This window comes from Poecilia reticulata, linkage group LG9, assembly GCF_000633615.1.
Source record: "Poecilia reticulata strain Guanapo linkage group LG9, Guppy_female_1.0+MT, whole genome shotgun sequence".
Taxonomy (NCBI): domain Eukaryota; kingdom Metazoa; phylum Chordata; class Actinopteri; order Cyprinodontiformes; family Poeciliidae; genus Poecilia; species Poecilia reticulata.
In genome coordinates, this window is record NC_024339.1 from 24,479,900 (window position 1) to 24,502,705 (window position 22,806).

The window sequence follows — 22,806 nt, forward strand, 5'->3', positions numbered from 1 at the left end:
TGATAACTTTAGAGGTTTGAAACCTCTGCATATCTGATAACACCTTTTGATTTCACAGTGCAACGTGCTGAGATACACACATTCCAGAGGAAAGGTAAAAATATATATAGACAACAGCAATTATCTGGAACATCTGAAAGACATATCTTTGACTTTTAGGTTAGGTAAACATGACAAAAACAGAAAAACTATTGTTTATGTGTCATAATTAATTTATAATTTTGTTATAGAAAAATAGAGCAAACGTTCCATGCTATTAGTGCCAATATACAGTGGTGTTCTGGACTGGCTCTGTCAGACTTTGGTAATCTGTAACAACAATGACTGAATAGTGAGTTGGTTACAGCGCATAAACCAACATGTTTCTTCAGTGGTTTAATATTTATTCTATATGGTGGATAGTTCAAAGGGTAAACAATTTTTATTAAAAATTAGGTATGTATAAATGTGCCTATCCTTAAGTTCGTCATTTCCTGAATTCCCTTTTGATTCGGTCTCAGCATTTAGTGTGCGTGAGGGCAGGTGTGCCTTCAGTTACAGTTAATTTGATTAACCTGAAATTAAAGTTCATCTTTACTTTAAGGTTTTTCCTGGCATTTTCTTAATTACATATTTTTGATAAAGCTATTGTTTGCAGACAGGTCAGACAGAATTAGAAAGAGCTCATTGGAGAGCTGTACCAGTCCTGAAAGGGATTAACAGTAAAATCCCCTTCAAAAATTGAATTCACCATTAGATAGATTTGAAAAAGTTTTGAACAGTTCCCCACATGTGGGAGGGTAGAAAGGATGAAAGAGGTATCTCACTTTAATCGACAGGAGAATAAAACCGCTCCTTCAAGAGATACTGACCACATTCAGAAGGCAAAAAACTCCCACACTGATGCAGCCTGGAGCCAGACCTTGGAATAGGCACTTATCTCTTAAAGGGGCAGTATTATATATTTTCCAGGCACATTTTATAGCACAAACACCATCAGTTGGTGTAATAATGCTTAAACATGACTTAAAAGAATTTTGACTTTGCAAGTTAATACATTGAAATTGGGCCTCTGTTACTTTAAGAAGCTCCTGCTCTTTCTGATCCTGTAGTTTCAACACCTCATCATAACAATGGTCCATTTACAACCACTGGGTCTGTAGTTTGTAGTGTAGTTTGTATGGTAAGCTTTTAATTGCTACTGCTAGTCTGGAGGAGCCAAGTAGTGAAGGCACAGGAGAGGAGGAGTTTTCTGGAAATAGGTGGCGTTTTGTATGAGCAAATATTCAGGCACTGCCAAATAGCTGCCACAGGTGATTCCTCAAATATGCACAAAAGAATCAAAGCAGCACTCGAGGTATGTTTTTTAATGACAGAATAACCTTATAATATGATATAAAGCAACAAAAAACAAATACCCCCATCAACACTGTAACATCAAATGGTAATATCCATTATTATTGCTACTGTGTGTTTTGGTAGAGGATGGGCATCAGATTAATCTTTGCAGCTTGCTAAAGACAATAGAGGTTGTAACAATTTTTGGTTAAGGCGCTTAAATGCAGCCCTCAAACACAATAGTCCTTTGAGGTAGGGTACTCTTGATGGTATTCTACCATCAATTATGAGTGGCAACAGAAGTTGCCAGATAATAAAACTAGCATGAATAATTTAAGTGGGCATAATCGGCTAGAGCATTTCTTACAATGATATTGCCACTGAATTTATTGTGCCAGTTTGCTGCATTTGGATCACATGCGTAACCAAAGGGGTTCGAATGGTTGATAAGGAAGTGTTTTTGCACTCAAGAGTGCAAAGGATATGTAAAAAAATAATAATAATCTAAAGATGAGCAGGGACACCTCATTCCAAACTCCACCCAAAGTATTGTGGCAACATCACACTCAGACATTTGATTTTGCCCATTTGCTTGTGCATTCTGCATTCGGTCCTCTGCCAGGACACACAAACCCCATCCAACATAATGCTTTCCCATTAGTAACAGTGGCTTATGTCATATTTGTATTACCATCCAGATAAAAGGAGGAAAACTAGTAAACTGAGTAAACTAAAATCAACACTGGCATTAACTTCTGGAGTTTATATAAACCTAATGACGAGCAAATTGTTCAATGAGATCAGATGCTACAATTAATGAGACAAAAGACAAAATTACTGTAGGAACAACTATTGGCAGACCCAAGGTGCAACTGGGTCTTTATCAGATCAGACAAGAGTATGAAGATAAAAAGCAGAAAAATAGTGCTGACATACTGCAGGAATGCTAAGAATAGAGATGTGCATTTTCAAAGAGATAAGACAAGTTTATCTCTGGCCGATCCAACGGAAAGATAAAGACACTCAAAAAAATGTAATAAAAGAAAAAAATATATATTTTGCACACGTGATAGTCACCACCCCCAAATTCTGCAAAGAATTTTCACAACGAAATGAAACAAGAACATTTTGCATATATAAAGCTTAAATGGATAACAGAAGTAAACATGCGGCTGAAGTCAAGACAGTTTTCCACAAACCACTGATCCTTTAAGACATCTTGAATAACTTGTGTTTGTGTTGTCTTCTCAAATATTGTCGGTCATGGCAGGGGGCCAGTCACACTAAGCCTGGTTCTGCTGACCATCCTGTTAAAGTTTTTCTTTCCACTCCTGACTCATGAATGCTCCGTATTTAATGACTGGTTTATAGTCAACAACTTGATGCAATCTGCTGGGTCTGCTTAGATCTAAAACTTGTTAAATAAATTTAATTAATAAAGTGTTCATTCTACAATTTATTTAAAATAAACTACATTACAATTTCATGAAATAATTTTCCCACGACAAAATAATAACGTCTTAATTCTAATTTTGTTTTCCAAATTGGTAACTCATCTTCAATAAGTTCCTTTCCTACTTTGGAATAAATAATCAGCAACAGGGCAGCTTCTGAGGAGTGCAAAACTTTGAATGTCTTCTTGCAGATAATGGTGTTTAATTGAACGATAGCACCCAAAGAGACAGAAAAATGGGTGATAAGGAAATAGAAATAGCATTTGAAATTAGTCATATACGTGCATTGCTTATTTGTTTATCTCTTGCCAGACTGAGTGTGTTTATGAATGACAGCGCGCTTACTCATGTGGAAGGATACTTCATGCATTGGAAATAAATAATTTGGCACAGACAGCAAGAGAGAGGTGGAGATAGAAAGAGAGTGAAGGAATGAATACTAGATGATATTAACTTTGCTAAAATGCCAGAGCTGAACCAGTAAGTCTATAATACTTCAATGCAACCAAACACCATTGACCGCTTCTTTATAGGTGTGGGCTGACATCTTTGTTTAGAATTTCAGAAACTATACAAAAAATTTATAATAATTTTGGCATTCAATCAAAAAGGAAAATAAAAAATGCAATTAAAACTGTTTCTGAAATCACTTATTAGAAATGCAATATCAGATCTTGTATGAGATATTGTATAAAGACATAAAAATAATCCTACAGAAAACCTTTGATTATAAACATATTTAAGAAATAAGAATAGAAATCAACTCATTTTGAGGCTAATAATATCAGTGAATTTACAATCACTAAATTGCCCAAATCAGAGAATGATTGATGTAGGTCTACAATAAAAATATACAGCAGACAGTGACATCATGGGGAAATAGTCAATAGAAAAATATTGGCTTGTTAATCGAAAAATATTGGCTTGTTGGCTGTTATGATCATTGGGTGTTTGAATTTTGTGTCATTTGAGTTTCTGCTTTGAGCATTTCTGTTTTTTATTTACTTTCTTAGATCTTGCCATATTAGGTCATTCCTTTGTGTTTGCAGTTTCTTAGTTTATGCTTACCTTCTGTTGTTGGTGCATTTGGATTTTCCTTCTCCAAATTCATCTTTTTCCTTCCTGTTTATTGGAGTTCCAGGCCTCTTTCTTTGTTTAGCTCCACTAAGTGTTCATTTGTCTCCGTTCCTTTGTTCCTTTCTTCACTGGCTCCTTCCATGACATGTTCCAGTTTCCCTGCTGTTCTGCTGCCTGTTCTTCATCCTGCAAGTTATTTTCATAAAAGTTAACACCCTATGATTATCCGAAGCTCCTGTCTATATTTTGGTCCTACTTCAAACTCATAAAATATAACTGTGTAGTACTGGAATAAGAGTTAAGATCTAATTAACATAAATTATTGATTAGTTACTCATTAATTATTCTGAATCACGTTTACCTTGTTGCACTTAGTGTTGTACCTTTTATATTTGAATATTTGTTGTCATGTTTTTCTCCAAGAAGTACGACCACTATTAAATACATATGCTATATCACCTAAAAATGATTTTTATTTGTACCTTAGAAGACGCTTATGGGGGAAACACTGAAGTAGTCCACTGGGAAACAGAAATTGCCAACCCAGCATAATTTGTGACCCTGGATGATTTGCACGGATTAGACCCAGAAAGCCTGACACAGCAAAAGGTCATAAGTTCACAACTTGTACATCAACTGAGCAGAAGAGGCTACACTGCTGATGTTTGCAGCCTTGAGATCAATAAGCCTCAAGCTACTTCTGTATTTCACTTAAACTGGACTTTAAGTCCTTCGCTTTAAGCTCCCTAACATCCAATTCCAGAAACAAATGGAAGATCTCTGATCATCCCTGTGTGGGGACTGCACAAAAATAGTAAATTGTGCTCTTTTGATTTTTTGTTTTTGCATGGAAACATCTAAGTGACGACAAATCCCTGTTGATAAATGTATTTACTGCGTTAAAAGTTACAACAATTAGCTTTAAAAGTTAATTTAATTATGGTTAATTTAATGATGGCAGTAAAGAAAGTTAAGTCTTGTAAGTAAGATCTTACAAAATTCAAACGACAAAGCCTAATATTGGCTAATAAGGAGTAAATGTTGCAAACAAAACCTATAAATCATAAAAGTCACACAAAATGAATACATCCAGACAAAAAAAAAAGCTAGAAAATTTAGTATGCATGTCAAAAATCCTGTTCTTTCTAAAATGTTTAAACTTGAACAATGGGATCAATTTATTGCTAAGACTATCTGATTGTCAAAGAACTCATGCACATAGCTGTAAAATGTGTTAAGGTGAACAGAATTGTTTCTGGTGGATTTCAATTGTGCATACACATTTCAATGTCTGAAGATCTGTACAGAGAATAGAGTCCTCATTGGTTTCATGCACAACACCACACTGATTGAATTATTATACCTTTGAATGTCATGCATAGAAACTCAGCATATAGCTAACACATCTGATCAGTCAGATGGACTTCCAAATCTTTATATGCCTTTCAAAATATAAGATACACACATCACAATATATAGCAAATTTTTACTTGCATTTTTCCTTATACTGCAGTCCTAAATTCCTGTCTAATCTTAAGTGTGGACTCCTCAATATTTCCCTTGTTGTTGATCTAATTTAACATTAACTTTCCATCCATCCTGCCATCCATGAGACACCAGTCGACCTTGCATCCATGTTTCTGAACTGGTGGAGGCAGCGGGAGTATCCAGAGCTTGCACAAAGCAATGCAAAACGCCACACAGAATCATCCCAGCCAGCATTTTCTTTTCTCAATACTGTTATCTGCTGCCCGTCTGCTGTCTCCACCTCTAAGAACCAGGCAGTGGACCTGTGGTAACAGAGCCTCCTCCATAGCTGCTCCCACCCTCTAGGATGCGTCTCTTCCTAAATACATCTGTGACTCTACAGACCTTTGCACATTCAAATCACACCTAATAACACGCCTTTTCCAAACAACTTTTAACGTTACTATTGTCCTGTTTTATGCTTATCCTGTGTTTTTTTAATGTGGTATGTATTTAAGTCCCCTCTTTTTATGATTTTGTTTGATCCGCTTATGGTTCTGTTTGTAATTTTACTTGAGTCAGTGTTTAGAGAAATGCTATCCAATAAAATGTATTATTACGAATTTAGGGAAACAGCAGTAACTGTGCGTCATTGTCTCTTTCATTTTCAACTGTTTCTTGACTTCCTTTTATTAATTCCAATGTTAGACTACAGTTTTTTTTTGTGGTTTTTTTTGCCGTGCCACTTCATACATGCTTATCTAACAAGGACTGACTTCTCTTTGTCCTTGTGGTCAGCATTCTTTTGTGCTGCTTTTTTCAGCTCTTGCAAAGTTTTCTGACATTTAGTAAATAGGGGAAAAAAATTGTAATACTAAGTGACCTAAAACTTAGTCTTGGTCTGATTTAACTTAAGACAGCTAAAAAAATGTGTATGCATGTTTTTATTTGGTGTATGTAAATATATGGTTTCAACTGTATTAAACATGCAAAGAAAAGCATGCAAAAATGTAATTACTTGAATGAGAGCATTTGAATCTTATTGCACAAAATGAGCACAAATCCATGCGCCCTCTAAAACGTGTGGCGATTATTAAAACAAACAGTTCTGTGCCTTTTGAAGATGCTAAGTCTTTTATTGCCTGCACATATTAGCACAAGACCAATGTGTGCTTCATGGGAATAAAATGTGTCTGTGGCAATCACTTTGGAATGAAAAGTTACCTTTTCATGTTAAACGTGCTACTTTAATAACAACAATAACAGAACACTCAAATTTCAACATAAAAATCAATATTTCATTTTCTTGACAAGTTAAAACAATTAGATGTGAATTGCTGTCAAGGTTGCCTCTCTTCTGTTTCACATTTTCAAGTATGGCTCATTTTTAATATTACTTTTGGGGTGAAACACTAGAAAGAATTAAAATAGAAACATGACCGACAGTGTGAGAGCGCGAATTTGTCAGAATATTAGTGGGAATATGCACTTTATAAACTGTTTCCTCAGCAAGCAGTGTTGCATACAGCACCCAGTGAGTAATTTGGCAAAGCTTAAACAGAAACGGTTTAGACAGGTAGAGAGCAGGAAGCTGCCTCGGAGCGCTGCCCCTTTTAATGCAGTGTGGAGTGAAGAGCACAGAAGAGCAGCACATGTCACTAAGGGCAGGAAGTGAAGGCAGAAGTAATGCAGGTTACATGCTTCATTAACCATTATTCAGCTGAGGACCTCTGACACTTGGCTACCAGGTGAATTATCTGAGAATGACAAGAGAGGAAGGAACTGGGTGCAGACCACACTGAAGGCTTGTGGAAAGAAACGATCTTTAATTAATTTCAGAGTAAGTCTAATAATAGACAATCTTCAGTGGGGAAAACATATCAGGACTTTTAAAATACATGCGATGACCAGCTAATGTAACAAATCAATATCTATGCATGTTTAAGCAAATCCTTGAAGTGAAGTGCACATACTTGTAAGACCCTCAAGAATTTCAAAATTTTACAGAGATGCAGTCATTTTATGGAGTTAATTGCAGGTCTGTTTCATCAACATGTATCAATGTCAACATTATTGGTAACTGCAAGAACAATACTACAAATTTTGACAGTTTTTTTTTTTCTTTTTCCTTTATGTGGAGTTATTTGAGTCTACTGGAAACACATTTTAACAAATAGCTGTTAGATATGTATACAAGTTCCTGCCTTTCACTGAATCTGACCAGGTCATATTAGTTTCTGGAGTTTTTCTTCACAATATATTACCAAACTTCTTTCCATGTCTCGCATACAGTTGGGACAATAACTGGATGAAAATGCAGAATCCACTCTCAATATTATGTTGAGTGTATTTGTGACTGTTTATGTGCACTAGAAATACCAATTCTACTTAATCAAATATGTATTTGTGTGTGTTTTAACTTTCTATCAACACTAACAAAGCATCCTTGTGTTGGTACAAATAAGATTTGGGGATTTTGTTGGCTCAAGCTATAAATCAGATGTTGATAGTCCATATATTGTTGTCAAAGGCATGTCTCCACATAAAAACAAAAAAAAATGCGCTGTGAGAAATGTGTGTCCTAGGGGCTAGGTAAAGCCAGTTAATATCTTGGCGTGGAGAGTGTGGGCCAGGCCTGAATATGAGCGTTTTGCCAGGGCGATCCATCTTCTTAAAATATACACTCGATTTGACCTTGGTGCAGATACACAGACAAGTGTGAGAAGAACTGTTCTGAAGTTGAAAAAATATGACCACCTCTCCTTCTTTTCATACATTTCTCACAGCGGGAGGATCGTCAATTATGTACCCATCCATAGAAGGTCAGTGATGAAATGAGAGGTGGAAGTTGGAACAGGAAGGTCAGAGAGGAAGTAATTCAAGTAGTGTAGATTAGTTTCACACAAACTGCACATATTAAATGAAGTACGTACGCAAAAACTGGCCTCCATAAACTACCTTGCTCAAGTAATAAGTAATATTGATTTGACATAGAAAACTTGGTTCTCAGACAGCACATTTATTTGTGGTTTTCAAGATTTCCAAGTAAACCTTTGTAAGGTTTACCACCTCTGTGCCTTGCTAAATGAAGGATTGATTTCCTATGTTATATTAGAATCATTCATTTCAGTCTGTGTAACAATCTACACCATAATCTAATAAAAATTAAATATAAAAGATTAATTCTTTACTTCCCATTGAAGGACCTTGATTATAAACTTAAATGAAGCACAAAGGCTCTGGATATTTACCAGAATTAGGAGTTATTGAATAAATACCATCAATTATACTTAATATATGGCAATAATCAATCCCACTTAGGACTGCTCATTAAACGTCTTTTGAACAAAAGTCGGGCAATATCCATGTGTTTTGAAGAATCCCGGATGCCATTGGAATCTGAAAAGGTTTTGTTTTGGCCAATTATAAGAAAAGTGACTTTTTCCAGGGTAGTGAGAGGTTAAAATTGAGCATTCGAATAGAGAATGTCTAACTATATTTTATAATTATTTTAAAGCAGAATTTTACTTGATTGAAATGTTTTGCATTATAATCAAACTTAAATAAATTGCAGTTTGTATTACATAACAGACTGTTTTTGGATTTGAACTGGACTTTTTCCATTTTGTTTTTATACACGACCTTGAGGTGCCTGAATTAAATGTTTTGTACACAATATTCATTCAGACATTTTAATGTGGAATTGACTTCTTAACTTTGTATTAAATGACTTTTCCCCAAAACGTTATGCACATAGTGCATCTCCTTTGCATGGATGATGAAGATTTTTTCATTTTTTCTTTCCTAAGTCCCCTTGTTCTCTACCCCTTCCCCTGATCTGCCAAAAAATGCATGCCCCTCCATGTGGTATGTATCAAAACTTCCAACGAGGTTAATTAGATATCATTAAGAATTTTTATTTTATATATTCCACTTCATTCAGCCATCATATATCACCCACCAATTTATTATGTGTTAAAAGTCATTCAGGCTCAGACAGAGATCTTATATCAGCAATTAACTGCTAACAATTGTTAATTAAGCACTTGATTAAGTTTCAAGAGAGCCATTGTACGTGTAAATTTTCCACCCTCATTTTTTAATAAATCAGTTAAATCTGCTCTTATCAGGTGGGTGTGTGACACTTATTTCTGCCTTCAAATAGTGTCCTTAGGCTATGAAAATATCATTTGCACCCAACAAGGTGGCTTGAAGGGTTCCCTCCCACCAATTAATTCTTGCAGTGCATATGACAATGAAAAAGTGCCTGCACACCAGACTAATAAGTTCAAGCATATTTAGAATAAAAACGTCCTCCACCCCAATTGCCAGAAAAAAAAGGAAGAAAAAAAATCAGTAATATGATATTCTTCTCTCTTTTTTAGCTTTGCTCCAAAGTCTCAAAAATAGATTATGAGACAAAATCAATAATTCTCTGGGAAACCTTGGTTTCTCAGACAGCTCAGGAGATCATGCCCAGCCTCTGTTGGGAGGTTGCAAAGAATAGTTTCAGCAAAGACACTGCAGTTAATATGACATCACCTCTAGTAAGTGCAGATAATTCCCTCTCGGGTTCCTTCTCAGCACAGGGTTTGATTGATGTTACTCATCTTCCACTTGAACATCATTCATTTTCTTTTGGAAAGAGAAATCTCCACCGTTACTGAAACAGTGACACCAGATCTGATGCTCAAAGCAGCATCATATCTGACTGTATATCAAACAGTGTGAAATTAAATTGAAATATTAACCCCAGTTCGAGGATATTTGGCATCTCCCAATTCCCGCCTTTTCTTCCATTTTCTCTCGTTATCTATATTATATCGTCCTTCTAAGCTGTTTTTTTTGTTATTACTTTCATCACTGCACCACACACAATGTGATGAAATGGTTATGGAATTATTATAAATGTATTAGTCAGTGAGTGAGTTTTAAATGAATAAGATCAAAGGATTTATTTTGCATTTGTTGCCTGGTTCTTTGTTCTTTAACTTCAACTTTGACACAGTCTGTCTCAGATAATTATATGCTCTATAGAAGAAAAAAGTAATAACAGTTGATGAAGTGCAGACAAAGAAACTATACCCTTCAAGTCATAAATAATAAATAAGAAAGAATTTTAATTATAAAGGTTTTTAATGCTTTGGATATAGATCCAAAATATCAAGACAGTATTAGTACTTTATCAATAATGGCACTACAAAGGTACAGACTTCAGTTTTAGGTTCCCTTTTGAAATTGGATTTTATTTTTGTGTGGTAGTTTCTCAAATCTACCTTGAAAAAGAGTTCCCTTTCACTTTACTCTCAACTTGTAATGTTTTCCACTTTCTTTTAAGAAAAAATTAAACACTAACTTGTTTTGTTTTTTTCCTTTCAGTATTTTGTAGACACCTTTAAACTTTCTCTAAATTCTTTTAAAAAACTAATTCAAAGAAAAAAACCAAAATAAATAAACATCCAACGATCAGAAGTTTGATTATACATCATAAAAATGATCTGTATCTAGTTTGATATTGATCATACTTGCCCTGTATTTACTTGGTAACATCCTTGTCCTTGTTTCCTAAGAGTGTTTATTGCCAAAACAAATTACCACCTCTTTATTTAAAAACAAAGAAAATCAATTTGGGCAAAAATGACTTGGGTCATTATTTCAGAAAGGTGACAATATGAAGTTTCACACAGCTCTATCATCCATCCTTCCTTCTTATAAACCAATGAGCTTATAAAAAATCTTCAAGTGTTTAAAATAACCACTTGTTGGTTAAATAGTGTTAATAACCTAAGATGGTGATATTCAGACATCTCTTTGAACTGCATCAGTTTCCAAGCTAATTTCCTCTGCAGTACCTGAAACAGAATGATTAATTATATTGTTTACTATTATTTTACTAGTTTGTGTCTGTATCCATCTATAGCAGTGTTTTTCAACCCTGGTCCTCAAGGCACACTGCCCTGCATGTTTTAGGTATTTCCCTGCTTTATCACACATGATTTCAATTGATGGTTGATTAACAAGCTTTTTCTGAACTGCAATCATCTGAATGGGGTGTGTTAATAGCAGGGAAACATCTAAAACATGCAGGGCAGTGTGCCTTGAGGACCAGGGTTGAGAAGCACTGATCTATAGCAACAAGCCCTTTTTAAACATGGACAGAATCTCACCAGTTAAATGGGCTCGATTACATGCCTGCAGCAAAAGTCAGAGACTGATCCTGAAAATGACAAACTCAGTTTATCTGTTTTTCAGTAACAAGTAAAAAAAAAAAAAAACAGAAGGTTTGCCTGTTAATTTAAACTGATTATTATGCAGCGTTTTAATAATTTAAACATTGCTGGCTGCAATAAAAAAGATAGAACAGCAATGACCTGCAATTATGAAGGTGATGTGCAGCATGTGCAGCACATCGACCAACATTGCTTACTCTCAGAACAGAGCCATCCCTAATTGATGTTGGTAAAGGCTAGTTACTTTGACCTTGATCTATGTCTAAATTCAAAAGATGGAAGAGGGCAAATCTAGTTGTGTTGGGAATTCTAAATTGCCTCTAAGCATAAGTGTGGGTTTGAATGATTCTTTGACTTATGCAACTAAGCCCCTTTTTCCAGCACACCAATTGTGCTACACTTGTGCTAGTGCTTGGTTTGCACCAATTCTGGTTCTTAGACCAATAAATTGCCTTTTTCTCTGAGCTGGAGCAAAATAAGCTGGACAAAGCAGAAGCAGAAGAAAAAAAATAAGATTCGTGCTTAAATTTCAGAAATTTGTAAGATCCATGTAATTTAAGACAAAGCACTGTCTCAACAATAATAAAATGTGGTTTAAGCAATTGAAAAAGTATTTTTCCATCTCCCATTATTAAGTTGAAAACAGCGTCCACTTGGCGCATGGAGCTGCACTCTCAGCTAATATTTGTCAGTGAATCAAGAACAGTGTTGGTTTTTAATATCACCAGGTGGTCTTAATAAATCACGCTGTAGACGTTGTGCTTAATTACTATTTTCGAGAGCTGCTGATGCCAATGAGGTTATAAGAATCCTCAAGTGTTTAAAATAACCACTTGTTGGTTAAATAGTGTTAATAACCTAAGATGGTGATTTTTAGGCATCTCTTTGAATGATCACTAAAATAAACATTTAGATTTTTCTCACACTATGTTGTGACCATCCATAAAAGTTCTAATTAAAAGTTTTTTTTTTTGTTTGTTTTTTTTTATAGCGACGCAAAAGCTTAAAGTTCTCAGGTTACAGAAAACTCAAAAGGATATTTTAAACGGTAAGCTGAGAACTGGCTCTAGCATTGGAACTTGTTTGACGGAAAAACCTTTTCCATCAAACACCTTGTCCTGGGTATTACCCTAATGCCAAGTAATATCCACTAAAAACTGGACTTTGTTGTTTTACCTAAGAGGGTAATTTACCTTGTACTGAGCACTTAATCACACTTTGTGATTTATGGCCCTTCTAGAGTGAGAACCCATTTTGTAATTCATCTCTCTGGTCTGGGCTCACAATCCCTTTAGCCACAAAAATCACCCCATTCACCTATCTGGTATTAAACTAAATACAAATGAAAATCCTGCAGTTGGGATGTTCTCAACATTCCTTGTGGTAACAAAACACCACTATATATTTTATTCAACTCCTTTTAGTTTTTTTCCTGTTTTATGCTGTCAACACCTGACCCCCACCACCACCCACTCCACATATCTCTCTCATTGCCAGGAATCCAGAGGAGAGTAGATTTTTATTTTCTCACAGGCACTCCTCTGTCCCTAGACACGTTATTCTCTCTCCTGCCAGCGGCTCCACTAACAGATTGCCAATAAGCTCTGTGGCAGGGCCCGCCAACATGTTCCTCCTCTATTCTCCCTGTAATGGCCCCTCTCTGGGGAAAGAGCCCCTGTCTGTCACTGATCCGACAACCCTTATAACCCTCTGCCATCGTCTTCCCCTTTGTGTCAGACCACCCACCTACTGCCTTCAGAATTTTTCAGATGCCCCTGTATATATAAGCAAATATGTACTGCTGGGGTGATGATCTTTTAAGCTGGCAACATGTTATTAATGCAGTAAGTTTCCTAAACAACCACGGTAAAAGACACATCCAGTGTTTGTGAAAAAGATGATAGCCTGTTTAATAAGTTTGACCAATCATTGAACCCTGTTTAATGCATCAAGCAGAGAACAAAAAATCAAAGGAGATTGAAGAAACTACTGAACTGGGCTAAGACCTGTTCAATACATTATTAAACTGGAAGGTGAGACAGGATCCATCACCTTTGAGGAAGAAATGTGGTCAGTAATATATTTAAAGCTGTAGTATAACCTTTATAAAAATTAGATTTTTACATTTAAATGTTAAAGATGTCACTGTGGTCTTACAGTATAAGACATAATCTGAAAAAAAATGCAAGCTGCTCTATTACCTCCCTGTGGTCCTACAGCCATCTGCAGAAATACACTGCTCCCTGTCAGAGCCAGGAGGAATACTTTAGCACTGTCAATCTGGCTTGTGTATGTGCTACTCCCAAGTCTAACACTGTCGCTGAAGTCTTTCTGCATAAATACAGGACAATGGATTTTGTCTATAAAAGAAATAATCAGCAACAAAGTGTTTTCCTTTAAGTTATATACATGGCACAGTTGTGGCTGTATTGTACAGATTTGGAGATGTCTTAAATCTTGTTTTAGTAACAGTAGCATTCACTCTCAAAACATGAAACACCCCTCATGATTAATTACCGTATTTTCCGCACTATAAGGCGCACCTAAAAACCTTCAATTTCCTCAAAAGCCGACTCTTCCTTATAATCGCCTTATAATCTGGTGAGCTTTATATATGGACCAATACTGAACCACAACAGGTCTAGCAACTATGGTAAGCAGCCACCGATTTCATTTTGCCCGTAGAAGAAGTGTGCGGTGCATGCTGGGATAGTTATCAAAAAACTGGTTTGTTAATAAAGTTTGACTGACCTATCTACTTACGGACCTGATAATCAGGTCGTCTGCAGGTCATTTAGCACTATGTTCTCCACGAACATGCTGTGCGCGAACGGAGAAGGGTGACCATCGTCCGGCCACGCCCCGGCTCAAGTCGCGGAAGGCTCTCCTCGCCGACCGAGGGGGGGAGGGGTTCGGGGAAAGAGAGAGAGACTGCGGCGGGGGTTCGGGGAAAGAGAGACAAAGACTGCGGCGGCAGCGTGCCGGTTGGTCTGTGTTACCCAGAAAGCAGTTGGGCACAATATCATAACACCAACACCGTGAGTGAAACAATCACTGGGGCAGCCTACTATATAAAGTACTCGGGGACCACTTCTTTATTATTACACATCCACATTTATACGGGACGGGTGGCAACCGTGGCGTCTATTCTATATGCCTAATATTGCGGTGTGCCTTATATATGAAAAAAGTTTTAAAATAGACCATTCATTGAAGGTGCGCCTTATAATCCGGTGCGCCTTATAGTGCGGAAAATACGGTATTAGCAGGTTAATTGATTAGTAAAAAGCTTGCAATCACTCCTTACCTTGTTCTGTCTCTCTGCGTGCCTCATAAGCATCCAGCTGCAGTGAGATATGCAAGCTGCTCCATTACCTCCCTGTGGTCCTACAGCCATCTGCAGAAATACAAAATTAAATTAAATTAATACAAAATTAAATTTGAGACTAAAAAATGTCAGAAGGAAACCTCCATAAGTCTTCTAACAGTCTCTGTTTATTTGCTTACAGCCAGTGTACCACATTGTTTGTTTTTTTTATTCCTGAACCCATTTTAACTCTAATGTGTAATTCAAGACAAATGTGATTATACAAACTATGAGGTTGTTAATGTTTTTTCCTTGTCATAAGAAATGGTAGCAGATGATTATTCTAATTGGCTCAAAACTTTTCCTCTCAACAGTACTTCAATGTTGCAGGGCACTGGAGGGGTGGTAACACTGACATAATGATAAGCATTTGACTTTTGAATTGCAACGCTTCTTTAAACAAATGCCAATTTATGCCGGAGAAGTATACCCTTGGTTTTTCTTAAATGCTTGATAGAAGATTTCACTCTTTGCTCTACATTGTAGTATGTGACTAAAATAAACGTTCTGTGTCCTGTAACCTTTGAAGTGTATCTGACGTTCACTTGCTCTTTCGGTGATAACTTAATGGTCCAGATTATCTTTATTCCTGAAAAGACTCAGACTGTCAGGCATGAGATCAGGCTTGAGAACAGGCGGGCGACCCTTTTATGTGGAAATCTTGTGTGGAAGAGAGCGGAATAGTTCAAATCGATTTTCTTAGTTTGACAAACTCAGTGTTGGACTTCGGAGGATGAAATGACATTTAGGAGGAGAGTTCTATTTTCTTTACTGTTCCGTTTACAAGTGTTTCAATTAAGTGAACTGTGTTCCTTGAGGTGATGACCTGCCCTCGCTAGACTCATAATAGAAAGCAGTAACTATTGGCAACAGTGCACATTGGAGCCAACCGCATTCTCCGATGAAACAAAATAATTTTTTTTGGTGGTGTTTTGTCAACCTCCTCTCTATAAGCAAGTCTCATACCGCTGGTATTTCTCTCAATTGCATCAATGTTTCGTCTCAAACATTGACAGCCACAGCGTTATCAAAGGGCAATGGTTCATTCATGTCCTTTGTGTATACAGGTGCATTCATTTGTTTATGGATCACTACAAGACCTGGTGAATGAACACTTATTTAATATGATTAAATCCCTGAACCATATCCAAACCATCCATCCATCAGTTGTCAACACAAGTGATATCTTGTGAGGATAATGGGGCAGCTGAAGCTCGTCTCCAGTAGTTAAATATCGAGAGGGGTACACATTGATTGCCAGTCCATCACAGGTAAAAGAATTCTTCCATTTACTAACCACTTCAGGCTATTGAATGTTTTTTTTGTCACAAGTTTCTTTAAGGTGAACTTTTGTTTGATAAATCTTCCCATTTTTTCCTATCTTTCTCAGACTCCCACTCCTGTCCCATTTCTTTACACTTTGTTTTTCCACAACCTTTTCAGTGTGATTTCTTCTGTTTGCAGTTAACCACAAGCATCTTGGGGATTTTGTCACCAGCAAATATGAGGAACAAATTCAAATACTTGCAGAGGAAATGTCATGTCCTCTCTTGCATCTGTAGTGGCTTAAAAATTGAGCATTTGTGTGTATGTACATGAAAACGTGTGTTGGTATAAGAGGGCTATGGAGGAATTTCTAAGGAAAAGACAACTCAGTAGAAACACTGCCACTGTGTTGCATGATCAAAGATTCTAGTCTTAGATCAAAGATACAACTTCCCCTGCAGCTCTGAATTTAGTTTGGTGCTGTGTGTTTTCAAATGGAAATCAGTCTTCATGAATCAGAAAAATTAACAAAAGTGTCTACAGTGGTGTTCAGGAAATTTGACAAAAGAGTCATAGTTAATAAATCAGTATGTAGGTGCTCATTTCTCAAATTATAAATAACTTCAGGCAGGTAAGCCAACACTTCTACATAAAAAAAGTTCGAGTTCTTGCTCTGATGTTATATTCTAATCTTAAGTGTTGTGTTTTCATTAATTGTTAGAGAAATAAATACTTGGAACTAATACAATTTGTGTGTGGACATTAAGAGGTAAACACATGGCAGTGTGCAACAAATCATGCAGCGCTGACATCACACATGTGACCAGTTATTGTTTGGCCATTCAGTGGAGGAAAGAGAGGTGCTTATTTTTACTATTGTTCATGCACTTGTTTTTTTATAAGCCCAACTGCTCTGATACATTGAGTTGCAAAGTAGAAAGATCACTTGGAGGTCAGCCGTTTCACACCATCTATCCCTCCCAATCATTGCAGAATGCCATTCAAACTCCACATGCATCCACATACTTGATTTAATATGACTCCCAGTCGACATTGTCTTGTGCTTTATTAACTTCATATTCTAACACTGCGTTCTGCACAGTGGTGCAGCTGGTAGCACTGTTGCCTTGCAGCAAGAATGTTGTAGGGTCACAATCTTTCTGTATGAAGTTTGCATGTTCTCCCTGTAGATGCGTGGGTTCTCTCCGGGAACTCTGGATGAACACTTTTCTTAAACCAATCAGGTGTGGACGAGATTACTTCATAGAAACTGATCTCTCTGCTACACGGTTTTAAAAAGATCTGGCTATCTGTGGACAATGCCTGAAACTAGAAAAACAGAGGTTTGGGGTTGTTATAGCAAGCTTTTTCCAAAAGTAAAACTGTGGCTCCCAATCAAAGTCATTGAAAGGTGATTCTTCATTTTACATTTCTTGTTTAGACTATTGTAATATCTTGTATGTGAGCTTAGCTCAGTCATCTACATTGCCAGCTCCTTTTTAACAAGCATGGATATATATAAAATAAAATAGCACTATGTGCCTGGAAAATATACAATATATCCCTATATGTAAAAAACTGAAAGGAAATTATCAGTCATGGTCTCACCTTGACATCATAGTAAAGTCAGCATTCCTTGAATAAGTCTTGATCGTATATTAAATAGGTTGAGATTTAATTATTTCGTGTTAATCTTTATGCTGGCGTATTGATAGTAATAATCAGCTTATAGTTGCTTTCTGTGAGTCTGTTCTCAGACAAAGTTTATCTAACATGGGACCGCTAGATACATTTCATTTTTTGCGTATGTATTATGCATATTTTTTTCCTGACCTCATGAACTTAATTTCCATTATTTGGACAGGAAAAAAGCATATTTTGTGCTACATTTTTCCGAGAGTCAAAGGTTGATGGAAAAGAGATGATAGGAAGGAAAATCACTATTTCTTTTTTATTAACTGAACAATGAAAAGTCAACAGGCCCTCTGCTAAGCTGAAATAAATCCAGATTGAGAATTAGGTTTCAGTGTACATCACAACTGTTTTCTGTTATAAGCTGGAAACTCATTGCTGCCAGCTTCAATGGAATTAAAACAAAAGAATCACTAAAAGCTGTCAGGACAGTATATTTTTTGAATAAATGTTTAGTGTCGCTGATCCAAAAACGAAAAAAGTCCACTTCCTTGCACTTGATTTCCCACATATCACCTTGACACCCTGAGGCAATCGAATGCCCTCCCATCTTCTTACACTCCAGATTAAAGCTCGAACCGCCAAGGTCTTTGTGACCTCGGGAGAGCTGGCAGGATCAGACAGCTCCTGCTTTGCTTGCATTTTAGCTGCAGCACCATCAGTGTGTTATCTCTTTCATATTTATTGAATGGATTCAGATTTCTTCATTCCCTCTGGCTCTTAAGGGCACACCCACTTAGCTGCATTTCTACAGTTTTTATGCTGTAGAAATTTTATGCTGAGTGTATGAACATGTAAGATCTCTTTCAGTGGCAAGGGTGGCACCTATAGCGTTGTCCTCAGATTCACTGGTGAGCTTTAAAAAATACATAACCACACATACACAATTTGCCACAGGCCCTGCAGTCTTCTGAAAACCACAAGATCAAGAATGGGGAGATATAGAATTGCTCCAGGCATTGGCTTTGAGATCATAACATTGCTGCAACTTTGCAGATCGCTGGAATGGTTCCCCCAGGTTAAACACAATCTCTGTTGTACACATCATTTGCAAAACTGTTATGTGCTAATACTTTCTCATTTCTAATGTAGTACTGGGTGCAAAGACCAATTAAAAGAAATACAGGCAGCCACTGTGATGCAGAGGTGTGGACTCGAGTCATATGACTTAGAAATGAGTCATACTCTAGTTACAAATGCCTCAAGAATTGACTTGGTGAAATTATGCAAGTCTTTGGACTTGAGTCAAACTTTGACACCAATAACATTAATTTACTTGGGATTCAACGATTTGATAGAGAAAAACTTGATATCTTCCACCAAACAGAAAGTGTATTATGAAGGAGTTGTGTGTGCTAAGATGGAATTGTTGCCATATGCCAATATCTCCTTTTTTGTTGCTACATTTAGGCAATTTACCTGCTTTTTTTCTGGTTCCTACACTGACAGCAAAGACCAACAGTGGCAGTGGTCAGTGGCGCCGTATAGCCGTATAGGGGGGGGGGGGGATTTAGGGCAATTCCAAGGGCCCCTGACCAACAGGGGGTCCTCCACAATTTTTTTCATAGAAATTAAATAAAATTGTATAAATATATGTACAATTGTACATGTATATATACATACATATATAGACAGATATATATATATATATATATATATATATATCTATAGAGAGCTGGCAGGATCAGACAGCTCCTGCTTTGCTGTCTGATCAAAGCAGGATCAGACAGCAGGATAAATCTACATTTTGTACTACAACACTGGTTGATACGGGTGCAGATAAGGGATACCAGAGCTACCATAACTGTGCAAATGCAGTGTGCTCAGTCGTCCATTTACTGCAATCAGAATGGTAGGAAATCTACTTTCTGGTTCATCTACAAAATTACACCTGCGCTAAGAATCATCTACAGCGCAGCCTGTTGTGTTCCTTCTATCTGAATGCGTCTCTGTAGTACCTGTATAAATACACGTCACGCACTTTGCCGCCATTCACGCTGAACCACCTAGGCAGCAGCTCCGGAGAAAGATATTGTGTTACATGCATCGCACCAGTCAATTTAAGGATCACTTTTTGCTCCCCGAAGAAATCATGAAAACCTGTACATTTTAATCAAGAAATTAAATCGCTTGGATTTCCCAGATAGAACATGAAAAGTGGACATGTCCAGGAAAAAGAGGACGCTTGTTGCACTAATAAGACTTAGCCGTCGTCAATAACTCTTCGTCAGAAGTGATAATGTAACAACACAAACAATTATTCAACCGGAACACGGTAAACAGTAAAAAAATATTTAACAAAGCTTCAAGCCTCAAGGAATTTTTAATAATCGCGGCTCTCAAATCATTCAATAAATTGTTACAACGTTAACTGAGGTTAACATGTTACTTTTCCATGACACGTTATCATGACTTTTTTCATATTAATGTTTCAGCTGACCATATGGAAAAGATATTTCAAAGATCTAGTGACCACAAATATACTGTCAAAATATTTCTGAAAGATTAAAAGAAGAGCATTGTTGAAAAAGAACATGTGAATGCTCTAAACTAAGGATTGTAGCGTTTGCCTCTAAGCTGAGCACCTTGAATTGATCCCCTTTGTATTTTTCTATTTTCTCCGGCCAGCTTATGGAATGAATTACTATATAATGAGACCTTATATGATCCAGTGCACAGGGGGAGATACTTTGCTCTTGACTCATTTCATCCTGGCAGATATTGATGTGGACATTTTGCTTCACATTAACCTCCACCTTCATCCTCACATCACAATATTAATGACTCCATAATGCATAGACATAAATGAGTTATTTCATCCCATAAGCAGGGACTTTTCTTGCATATGCTCTTCATAACATAAATTACATTTTAAGGTCATTCTATACATTTACAATTTGTTGGGGTTATGAGAGGTTCAATCATACTGAAAAGTAACAGTTGTCTATTTTGGCATCAAGGACTGTGTATTATGATGTGGGGTGTATGCAAGACGAAAATGTTACTCGCAACAAAGCTAAGCACATTGTCTACTGCATCTGATTTAAAATAATATTATCTAGTAATATAGCTCTCATAAGCAAAATACATAAAGATAATCACCATTCTGTATATTCACAGATATAAATGGCTGTTATTTTGCCCTTCTTGAATGCTCTTGTGGTAATTTAATTAATGGAAGAGCACGGGGTCTTTTTTTAGTGCCCCCCTAAAACAATGCAAAACTGTGTCCCCACAGCTAAAGCTATTTTAGAATAAAATTTAAATATTTAAAGTAGTACTCTAAAGGTTTTGTGCCAGTTCCACCAACTGAATGTGTATGGAAAATCTGATTCATTGTTGATTGAAGTGATAGGCTAAAATACTGATATGACCTTTTCTGAGCTTCTCCATGTGTTTCAATACTCAGACTTATATTTATAAGTAATTTGCATATAACTGCTCATTTTTAAGTTGATAAAAATGGCTGAAATTCTACAGCAACAGGTGTAACCTAGAGTGTTTTCACAGCTAATGTAAGAGTTGTGCTAAGTTTGAACTCTTAGTGAACCGACATTTTGCAGGAAGTCTGAATTATTAAAACATGTGCACACATGATGTGCATGTTCTAGGGAGGACTTTGTTTGGCACACCTCTATTACAGGAGTGAAAAGGCAACAATACTTTCTCACTGTTCGAAGCCTTCTTTGAAATATGAGAAAAAAGGGTGTTTACCATGCTACTAAAGTTTTTTTTCACTGCTGATAAGCATGTGTACATGTACTTGAAAACTCAGTTCATCCCAAGGGGAAGTCAGTGCGTGTGTTTTGCCTCCCACTTGCATCGAGCCATTATTAAATCTCTCCGGGCATCTGCTATATGAGCTTTTTCAAAATGGTTTTCTGCCTTGACTTCTGATCATCTTTTTTTATCAGCAAGCTTCCTTAAACTTTGTAAAAATGTTGTCGAACGTTTTTTAGACATCTGGCAGAAACCTATAAGTTTATTACCAAAAACAAAACAAACAAAAATAAAAACAATGTAAAGATAGTGAGACTTTTACAGTCATGTCAACTGCAAAACCAGATAAGACTACATACTCAGAATTGCATTCAACTAGACTTCCTTTTACAGCTATTTGCAAATTCTATAACTACTAGAATACTTTATGCAGAGTAAGAACATGTGTGCAGTGTTTACTATGGTTTAAAGTTTGAGCATAAATATTTTCACTAAAGGAGAAGCTCTTGTTCAGGACAGAATCATACCTGGATGATTTCCTAGTATGAAAAGCACCACTATCCTGACCACTCAGCTAATAATGCACCACTTAATGTTTGGACGTTTGGTGCAATGCATCATGACAAGGCGTAAAAGCCCAGTTGATTATCTCTTAATGATTACTAATTATCCCAAAGGAGCCAATTAAACCATGAAAAAATAGGAGTAAAGGGCTACTGCAACAAGAGAGGGTTATTACCACACTTAATACTTTCCTAAATATCAGATGCAGTTGGCAGCACTTCCCCAAACCCTACCAGCAGCATAATAAAACATCACAGTGCTAAGATGTTATATTACATGCTGAGCTATCTTTTCTGAGACAAAGCCTGGCCAGAAACATTAAGGCTACATGTAATCGGTTAGACTTTTTCCCTGACAGAGATGTGTTATTTTTTTCCACTTACAAACATTCTTTCAAGCACACATTTGAAATGTTCAGAGCAGAAAAACATCATCCATTCATAGCACAACAGCCCTTTTGTTTCTTAAGAACTAAAAGTTTGTTTTCCTACTATTATAATAAAAAAAAATATCTTATCCATGCAGGTTATTCCAGGAGCACAGAAAGGCAAAATCAAAGACAAGGTGTTTTGATATGTGGAGCAACACCATGTTGTTTTAGATGGAAGCTTGATAAGACCCATGCATTATCCTATCTGACAGGCATGTTGGT

The 22,806-nt window shown here is 36.6% G+C and overlaps 1 protein-coding gene across 1 annotated transcript in view; it reads right to left on the bottom strand.

Moving 5' to 3' along the window:
- Window positions 1-22,806, bottom strand: part of edil3a (EGF-like repeats and discoidin I-like domains 3a) — a 265,981-nt gene that overhangs the window by 236,523 nt on the left and 6,652 nt on the right. The window contains exons 2-3 of the mRNA XM_008418884.2: window positions 14,853-14,942; window positions 3,840-4,034 (exon numbers count right to left, since the gene is read on the bottom strand). Of these exons, the coding sequence (XP_008417106.2) occupies window positions 3,840-3,882 (43 nt within the window). The 5' untranslated portion in view covers window positions 3,883-4,034; window positions 14,853-14,942. The remainder of the gene's footprint in view (window positions 1-3,839; window positions 4,035-14,852; window positions 14,943-22,806) is intronic.